This window comes from Lampris incognitus, chromosome 2 (genome assembly GCF_029633865.1).
Source record: "Lampris incognitus isolate fLamInc1 chromosome 2, fLamInc1.hap2, whole genome shotgun sequence".
Lineage (NCBI taxonomy): Eukaryota > Metazoa > Chordata > Actinopteri > Lampriformes > Lampridae > Lampris > Lampris incognitus.
Genome location: NC_079212.1, coordinates 100,814,346 through 100,824,432, shown reverse-complemented (window position 1 = coordinate 100,824,432; position 10,087 = coordinate 100,814,346). Strand labels below are relative to the sequence as shown.

The 10,087-nt window shown below is 44.6% G+C and overlaps 1 protein-coding gene across 4 annotated transcripts in view; it reads left to right on the top strand.

Moving 5' to 3' along the window:
* rims4 (regulating synaptic membrane exocytosis 4) overlaps nt 1-10,087 on the top strand; it is a 58,940-nt gene that overhangs the window by 6,176 nt on the left and 42,677 nt on the right. The window contains exon 2 of one of the 4 annotated variants that reach the window (XM_056274828.1): nt 1,411-1,423. The exons of the other annotated variants lie outside the window; for them this stretch is intronic. Within the exon in view, the coding sequence (XP_056130803.1) occupies nt 1,411-1,423 (13 nt within the window). The remainder of the gene's footprint in view (nt 1-1,410; nt 1,424-10,087) is intronic. 4 annotated transcript variants of the gene reach the window in all.

Here is a 10,087-nt window from a genome sequence, read left to right as displayed (position 1 = left end):
TGTGCATTTTTGCATCTGCTTGTCCATGTGTGTATACATGAGTGTACGTGTTTGTAGATTTGTGTGTGTGTGTGTGTGTGTGTGTGTGTGTGTGTGTGTGTGTGTGTGTGTGTGTGTGTGTGTGTGTGTGTGTGTGTGAGGCATGAGTGTGCGTCAGGTATTACGGCATCCTAATGGCAGCTGCGGAAATGAGATGTCAGTCATTATTGGAGGAAACGGAACATTAGCCTGCAAGCAGTCACGCGACTGATGGAGAGAGAAAGTATGGAACGGTGGAGAGGAGAGGTGATGGAGACATTGAGGGGGAGGGAAAGGATACTACTTGAGAGGGGAAGGAAAAGAAAGGAGTGAGCCTAGTGCTGAGAGCAAGGACGGAGTCTGAATAGGCAAGGGGAAAGGGGGCAGAGAAAGAGAAAGAGAGAGCAGACGGGGGAGAAGAAAAACAGGCCATCAATCATACATTAACCAGGGGTCATACTCAGTGGGCGAGATGAAGGGATGAACTCAGGCAGAGAGGAGGGAAGTAGAAAGAAGGAGTGATGCTGGAAGAAAAGCGAGGAGAAGGAGAGGAAGCAAGGAAAAAGATGGAGGTTGGATGGAGGAAAAGACAGAATATTGAAAATGGTCAGGTTGAAGCAGGTGATACCTGGAAAAATTAAAGTTAAAAAAGCCCCCTCTTCTTCTTCTTGCTAGTTTGCTCCCACCTCTCACTCCTTCTCTTCCGCTTTCACTCTCTGCACCCTTCCCTTTTTTCACTCCTCCCTCCTCCTCTCTTCCATCTTACTGTCCTCTTTTTCTCTCTCCTATTAAATTACACAGAGTAGATGTTCGGGAGGGAGCGAGAGAGGAGGACAGACTCTCTAGGAGACATTGAGGACAATGATGGGATGGTGAGGGAGAGAGTTGCTCAGCCATAAGCTCGAGACGGAGTGGGAGTTTAATGACAACAGCACTAAAAACGCCAAAAATGATAAAGTCAAATTGTCATTAATGAAAGTAGAATCTATCTTAAGAAATACTGCTCATGATACACCTCCAGGAACGTTGAGGATGTGGATGCAGTGATTCATGGAACGATAGGGGGGGGGGGGGGACTTGAAAAAGCGACAAAATATGGATGACAGTCATGAGTTATAGAAGAGAGATGGGAGAGAAAAGGAGAGAGAGAATGAGAGAAAAGAAAGAGAGAGAGAGAGAGAGAGAGAGAGAGAGAGAGAGAGAGAGAGAGAGAGAGAGAGAGAGAGAGAGAGAGAGAGAGAGAGAGAGAGAGAGAGCGCCCTGTTGGGTTCCTGAGCTGGAGGGACGACCCAGAAAAGTCAGCAGTAAAAAATGAAGTGCCAGGAAAGGAGGTCTGTTCTGTGGGGAGCAAGGAGGAGAGTAGAGGAAAAGAGAAGAGAGAAGAGGAAAGAGAAGAAGACTCCAGGTGTGTGTTTGTCTTTCTGAACAACATATTGCCAGACAAGGTAATCCTTTCTAAGAATGTCCAATGCTGTAACATAGGACACGGATAAACTTGCCAAATTCCACACAATCTAACTGGGGCACATTAGCTTGCATGCCTGTGTGCACAAAAACCAGATACTGCTCACCCTGCTTGAGACTGCAATTCCGCCGAAAAGATGTAATCTGTAATTATTTCATATTAAAAATGCCATATTTGATGGCTTTTCCACGCTGGGATTTTTGTTGCAACAGCCATTCGATGTATGTATTAGCATTCGGTAATTGCTCCACGCTGCAGTTTTTCATTGGCGCGTGTACATCATTTCACTTATTAAAGTAGAACAGCGCTCACAAATGCATTGAGTCTGCCACGAAAGGAGAAGAAGAAGAAGATGAAGAGGAAGAAAGAAGACAAAGAAGAAGAAAGAAGGCAAAAAAGAAGGCACGTGTCAAATGTGGCGGAAGTGATAGGCATTAAAATACAAAGTTAATTGTAATGTTTCGTTATATTTAACTAAATGTTTGATATGGATTGATATATTTCTCAATATTGTCAAGACGGGTGATATTGCTGATCAATCCTCTTTATCCAAAACATGCACGTTACTGCTGGATTATCTTCCCAGATGCGCTCACTGCTATGGTGCCCTGCCAAGCAAACCATGCCGGGGTTACACCAAAATCTGTGACCATCGAAAGTTGTGACCTCTGCGAAAACGCTTTGTGCACATTCAGGAACGCATTCGTTTCGAATGGAACTCTGGGATTTGTGGTATGAACAAAAACTATTGTCACTACTAGATAGCCCAAATCCACTAAAACTGAAGAAATTAAGGTTAACCTCTTAAATCTGGACGTAATTACACCGCAATGGGAATACAAGCAATGTAAATGGATGGAGAGCTCTTTACAATTTGATTAAAAAAATAGAGGAGCAAGAGCAGAAGATTCAGCCTTCACTGAAATAAAGCTCAAATGTGGACATGTTGCTACAGCAGAAGGAAAAGAACAAGAGAAGGAAGCGAGCATGAAGGAAGGGATGGGAGGAAGGAAGGAAAGAAATGACTGAAAGGGAGAGAACAAAGGCCCAAAAGAAAAGATGGACAGAAGGCAAGGAGGAAGAATAATGAGTCTCTATCGGGCTGACAGACAGCATTGTGTAAAACCCATATGAGCTGTGGCGTGAAGTTTAGTTGTCATGTTGGCCTCAAGAGGAGACAAAGCCTGAGGAGACAAGTGGCTGTTAGCTGCTGCATGCCTCCTCAAACACAATGTTACGTAAATGAGAGAGTGATCTTATTCCAGACGCTGAAAACCTTTTCATTGTGTTCCCACGACAGGACATCGTGGCGAGACCGTTTCCACATGTTGCATCGCCTGGAGTTAGCACCTCCTCTGATTGTCTTTGATGACAGACTAAATCCTCAAATGTGCTCTCCTGGTGGATTGAAAATTGCACTGAACATGAGCCATCCATTGAGAGAGATAGTAACATAAGGAGATAACATGATTGACAACAGAAAAAAGGAATAAAAAGGATTTAACAGTTTCAGCTGTTTGATTTTATACTGTTAAGCTTGCTCCTCAACACGTCCTTTTTATGTCGCCTTTCCTCTCCTTCCTAATCTTTTTCTCCTCTTTCTCTGTGCTCTTCCTTCCCCTGATGCACCGTCTCCTCCCCTCCCTGCACTATGACCTGAATAACGTGAGCATGTGGTGTAGGAGTGTGAGGTCAGGTTGTACAAGAGCAGCCCTGACCTTTATGCAAATACACGTCCTGAATCGACCGTGGCTCTGAAACACCAGGATCACAAACTAAACCATACCAAAGGCCTTTACCTCCCTTTCTCTGAGCTATGCATCAAAGTTTTCAAAGGTACGCAAGCCCACCAGTGATTTGCATGGCATGTGCTTGTTCAAAGGGAAGTTTTAATCCCTGTGTACCAGTTGATAAGCCTTATGTAGTAATTTGATGTGACTTCTGGATCGCCACCTTCTCATGGTGGAAAAGCTTGCATGTACCAATGATTCCAAGAGCTATACCGTCCGGCGCTTGGCTCCTGGTAGAATCACCCAAGGCAGATAGGCCAAGGGGCAAGTTCCAGAGAAAGCATGATCCAACAAAGACCTCAACGGCGGAACTGGTGGAAGATGTCTCCAGGTCACAACGGCAGTGAAGGCGGATGAAGGCTGCAACAGAGGGTGGTCCCCAATCATTTTGGTTCTCCATGCCATTGGACTCTGGCCACCCCCTGACAAGGACCGTGTGGTGGCTGCAGGTGCCATCAGCCACTCCACATAAAAAGCTGTCATGCACAGGCGTCCTCCAATTATACGACTCCTGGATCAGCCTCTACACCCACCTGAGGACCCAGAGGAACCCAGAAGAACCCAGAGGGAGGACAGTCATACTTGACTCTGAGTGACCGCCAATGGCGATGATGAATTTGATGTGTTGATCATAGGAGAGAATGGGGAACGTCCACTGTGCAACAGTGGTTAGCGCTATGGTCTCACAGCAAGAAGGTCCTGGGTTCGAACCCCGGGGTTGTCCAACCTTGGGAGTCATCCCAGGTCGTCCTCTGCATGGAGTTTGCATGTTCTCCCCATGTCTGCGGTGGGTTTTCTCTGGGTGCTCCGGTTTCCCCCACCCACCATCAAAAAGACGTGCATGTTAGGGTTTATACTCCTGTCTGTGCCCCTGACCAAGGCAACGAGAAGAAATAATTGGAGTTGGTCCCCGGGTGCTGCACGGCGGCTGCCCACTGCTCCTAGCTACATAGCTAGGATGGGTTAAATGCAGACCGTAATTTCCCCACGGGGATCAAGTATCTAAAAAAAAAAGTGCTCATCTCAAATATTAAAAAATACACAGATCTAAAACGTATGCTTGTTCTCATATAGCCTTCAGAGCTGCTAATGAAATGGATGTCTGATGTGATCATCATGGTACAACATTAAATATACGAAACTCATGACCTGCTAATATCACACCTCCGATGCACTGCAGTGCGCTTCAAATGAGAGTCCTCTCACCCGACTTCTGCTGCAGTGTTGCTAAATAAGGCGGAGACCTCTTTCTCAAGGTTGATTAGCGTGTTTAAAAAAAAAAACATGTACCCAGTATATATACAGTTTTCTCCTCTCAGATACCACGTTAAGTCAAAACAAAAAACAAAAAAGACAAACACACAAACGCTTGCTATCTGCAATTACTTCATGTGATCCCCATGTGATAGTGAACGTACAGTTTTATGCAAAAAATGCACATCACACCGCTCCTTATGCCCCTCCTACCCCTCTTTTTTGCTGCATTTTGCTATATTTAAGATGAGGAAGTACATGATGGAGAAGCATATACTACTGATGGTGATGATAAAAGGAGGAGGGTAAGGAGAGCGGTGTCTTCACCACATTGAGCTCTTAAAGTGGACTACTGCCTTGTGCAGCCATTACTCTCTATCTGGCCAGAAGCCGTAAGCTCGTTTTGCGTTAACAAGTGTCTGGGGAGCGCTCGAGACTGCACGTCTTAGACTGCTTTCTTAGTTTGAAATTGTCGGTTCTTGTCTCACTGAGCAGCTCTCCAACAGCTCAACTTTATGCCAGAGTTGGTGTTAGTGTTTTTCAATTGAGTGTGTATCTTCTTTGACTCTAATTTAAATGGCTGCATATTAACTCTGAAGAAGTGCTGCTTAAAATTTTTCTATTTTGCAAACTTAAAACAGAAAGTTACCATTTTATGAAGTGAAATGTTCTTTGTAAGCGCCAGTTGTTGCTTAGTTTTTTTTAGTTTTTTTTTTTTTAACTCTGAGCCTTTATAATTGCATGTACTCTTACTTTGGAGAGTGTGTTAAATATTTTTCAAAATGGATAACTTGGCTTTGAGCGATATTGTTGTAATGGCGCCATCCATTGAAGCACAGACGCTGACTTTTAGAGATTCAACCAAGCAATGTGGCATGTCTTCCTTCTGGTACAACCAAAACTTTAGACACCAGCAGCTGGGACTTTATGAGGGGCTCAGAGCGAGGTTGGCCGGGTGGACTCTACTTTATAAAATGTCCCAGCTTTCAAAACCGAGCAAGGATAAGAGAGTCCATCCTTTATGCTCTGGTGACTGTTTTAGTAATTGCGTGCACAAAAAAGCTGCCCCTCGTACTCAAGGGGTCAGTCTGTTTTGAGGAAGAAGAAAAAAGTCCCTCTTATGTGCAATCATCTTATACAAGACTAGCCAAAGCCTTCCAAAGTCATTTTCTAGGTATTGGACTGTACTCCACACACACACATACACACACACACACGCACACGCACACGCACACACACACACACACACACACACACACACACACACACACACACACACACACACACACACACACACACACACACACACACACACACACACACCCTTTCTGACCTTTAAAAATATCAATAATTGAGGTACGAACTTTGGGTATCAATATGTTCTATGCTGAGGGGGTTGTAGAGTCTCTTGTCATATTTCTAATTATAGACAAGGCCAACATTGGTTGACCATCCATCTTTAAACCGTCCTTGCTGGGTACATTACCACACAGTACCAACACAGTACCTCCGCAGCGTAGCTGTTTAACCTGCTTGCCTCACTTTAAATCTCTTCGAAAGCACTTTATAAGAGTAATTTTTTTTCTTTCCCCCTTTTTCTCCCCAATTGTACATTATGGCCAATTACCCCACCCTTCCGAGCTGTCCTGGTCGCTGCTCCACCCCCTCTGCTGATCCGGGGAGGGCCACAGACTACCACATGCCTCCTCCGATACATGTGGAGTCGCCAGCCACTTCTTTTCACCTGACAGTGAGGAGTTTCACCAGGGGGACGTAGCGCATGGGAGGATCATGCTATTACTCCCAGTTCTCCCCTCACCCCCGAACAGGTGCCTCAATTGACCAGAGGAGGCACTAATGCAGCGACCAGGACACATATCCAGCCTCCCACCTGCCGTCATGGCCATTTGTGTTTGTAGGGACGCCTGACCAAGCCAGAGGTAACACGGGGATTTGAACTGGCGAGCCCCATGTTGGTAGGCAATGTAATAGACCACTACCTTACCCAGACTCCCCTCATAAGAGTAATTTCTTGATTAGCTTCATGCTGCATTTTCTCTCATTTCAAATAGCTGCCTTTTTTTAACCAGTTCACATCATGCTCAGCCGGACTAGCATGAGGAACTGTCACATCTAGCTACCTTAATAAGTCCCCGCTACAGTCTTTTTTTAAAACGTGCTCCTTTTTCTGTAAATTCAAAAATGACTTTAACTTTGCAAGTCCTTGTAGAGTTTTTTGTAAAAAGAAAAAAAAATCCTGTTGAGAGTTTGACCCAACTTTGGAAAGTCATCAGCATGATCTTTTATTTCCAAAAATCCTTACCCAAGCCTTTTCTTTATTTTAAGAATATCGCTCCCTCATTTCTGGGCCCAGTTATTCCCCTCTGCAGCCCACCACGCTCAACAGAGACCTTGGCAAGCCCAGACCACTACAGTGCCAGCTGTAATGGAAGACTGTGTGTGTGTGTGTGTGTGTGTGTGTGTGTGTGTGTGTGTGTGTGTGTGTGTGTGTGTGTGTGTGTGTGTGTGTGTGTGTGTGTGTGTGTGTGTGTGTGTGTGTGTGTGTGTGTGTGTGTTCTGGTCAAAGATCCAGCCAGTTCACATTAAATTTATTTCATTGGAAACTCCAACAGTATTGGTCCACCACAAAGTGATTTATGCCCCCTGCAGTAACGCAGCAAAACTGTCCAGTCATTGCTTTCAAGTAATAGGAGAGAAATAATGATCTTAATAGTAAAAAGAGGGTCCCCGCATTGAAAAACGGCTGACTTAATTGAGGAGTACGTTTGAATTCAGTGAGACCTGCTTGATAGGTCAGACACACACGTCACTTTGACAGTTCGAAAGTTTAGAGAATGACGCGTAGTCATTGTAAAAGCCAAATGGGGATTCAAGAAAATTGCTTCCTTCTTTCAACTTGGGTCCTTCTTTTGTTCATCCTTTTCCCAGTTCTTCCCATTTACAACCTCCTTCACCTCTGTGTAATATTGTCGGAGTGCTAAGTCTCCATCCACGTGTATGGCTGTTAACATGACAATCCAGGTACCGAAGCCTTCACTTGCTCCAAGTTGTGTTAAGTTGTGTTAAGTCGGGTAGGACGGTCAACACAAACTCTGAGGAGTAAAACATCTAATGTGAGCGAAGGTTTCCTGCCAGCATCGAAGCTCCATCAGATGCAGCTAAGCCGACTCTTTCCGTGCCTGGGGCCTCCTTGGAGATATAAGCCATTCAGTCTGGCGGTAGGGAGTGGCGAAGGACAAGCTGACGCTGGTATCTTTATGTATTATTTACTTGGTGAAATATAACCATGCGTAGTAGACGGCCGAACAGCACGATATCATTTCCACATAAACGGATGCTTTGTATCGCCTTAATTAAAATATACAGGGAGAGACTGTGGTGTGGGAGGAGGCGTAGTTGTATCTGTGTTTGTGGAGCAAGCTTTGTACCATTTGGTAGATGGACTGTGATGTGTTGATAGAGAGAGACAGAGAGAGAGACAGACAGACAGACAGAGAAAGTGAAAGAGAGAGTGAAGGTGAGAGACAACACTGAGACAGAGAGAGAGAGACAGTGAGGGAGAGACTGACAGAGAGTGAGAGGGCGACAGTGAGAGAGACAGTGAGACAGAGAGTGAGAGAGACAGCGAGAGAGAGACGGAGATTGTCACAGTGACCCAAAGACCAAAAAAAAAAGAAAGACCCAAAGCAAGAAAGAGAGCAACCAAGGAATAAGAAGAGACAAAGCAAGCGAGAGCTTTACATAACGCTAAGGTGAGATAATGAAAGCGAGGGAGAAAAAAAGATTTAAAAAATAATCTTTTTTTTAATCCTTTTGGTCTTCCTAGCACAAAACATTACGCCGTCCAGGCGAGTCAACAAACCGATCAACTTTTCATGAGAGTTGCACCGCCAAGACTTATCATCGTTTTAAGACTAATGCCGTCCCGTAATGTAAATATTGCCCCTCACTTGACGTGAGTGAAACGTGGCCCCGAGCTGGAAAAGGAGTTAAGAAATGTTTAAGATGCACCGCTGCTTGTCTGGGACCAGATCCCACCACGGCCGCCTTTGCTGTGCATTCCTCTGGCGTTCCCTAAATACTCCGTCAGTAGATATTAAAACACACAAGCTGGAGTGCTGTCCACAAAAGTACAAGACAAAGGCTGATGAGCTTTTATCCAATGGCTGCAAATATTACTCAATGTGGAATTTCCACATTTTTCCTAAATACTGTTTGTTTATGGATGATAACCATATTAATGTGACACTGTCTTTCTTGGTCCTCCTCCAAATAGAGGCGAGTGTGCTGGGCCAGTACCCTTCCAAAAGAAGGGAAAGTATGCATTCCCGGCACAAGGACACTACAGGGGGTTGAATGCTTACCAATAAGGGACTTGAGCTGGTTTCATCTGGACCAATATTCTGTCCAAGCAGTAGGACGCCCTATCCATCCATACGGCTAATTAGAAAAACATCTTGACAGACCACATCCAGGGGTAATTTACTCCTGTCATAGGCCGCTGGGCTTGGCTAAGCCCATTGGCCTCTTCTGCTCCCCACAACCATACATCCCCCACCACAATGAACTGATTTACCGCCGCACATAGTGATACTGCTAAGCCACACCTCATCACAACAAACATAGTGTACATTCATTTCATTTATGCTTCATCACATCTTTCAAATAGTACAAACATCTCTCTCTAACAGCATGATGTGTCACACTTCAAAATGTCAGCACAACTACAACGTTTGTAGCGATAGTAGCAATAGTGTCACAAACACTATCAGCAATACATTTGTGCGTCACTGCAAACCCTACCACCAATGCAACAGACCACACCAGATGCATTGCAAGCTGCATAAACACAGCGTATTAATGCCATAATAACAAGCATTAAAATGAAACATTGACCTACCCTTAGAAGTGTCTACACCTGGTTTTCTTGGCAGCAAAATCCCTCAAATTTGTTGTAACTGAATCGCACGACTAGCACCTGCCGCTTCGTCGTTTTGAGGCTTTTTGAAAAATCCCATCAACGTTGGTATTTTTTTTTTCTTTAAGTAAACTCTTGGTCTCACTTTACTTTTTTGGGGCCCTTTCACTTTTGAGCACCACTCTCATGAAGCCGAAATTCTGCCACGGTTGTTTTTTTGTTTTGTTTTTTTTCCAGACGTCACCAGAGCTTTTAACATTGTAACACTATGACACCAACCTGACCAATCAGTGTTAACAAATCACCACTGGCAACAAACTAGCCAATCAGTATGTAGGATTTATGACATTAACCCTCCCCCCAAAATGTTTAATTGTCGACCGTGAAGTAGTTTGGATGAGGGGTTGTCGAGAAGATCTAAGGACGGACATACATAGTGTCACACCGGGAGCAGGAAGAGGACTCAAATGCAGACAGCAGAGACAGATTGGGCTAGAACAAGGGATAGTAAGGCAAAACAGACTTACAGACAATAAGGAGGAAGGCTCGAGACAGGACGTGGTCCATCTGGCTACCAAAACTCAATGTGTGTGTGTGTGTGTGTGTGTGTGTGTGTGTGTG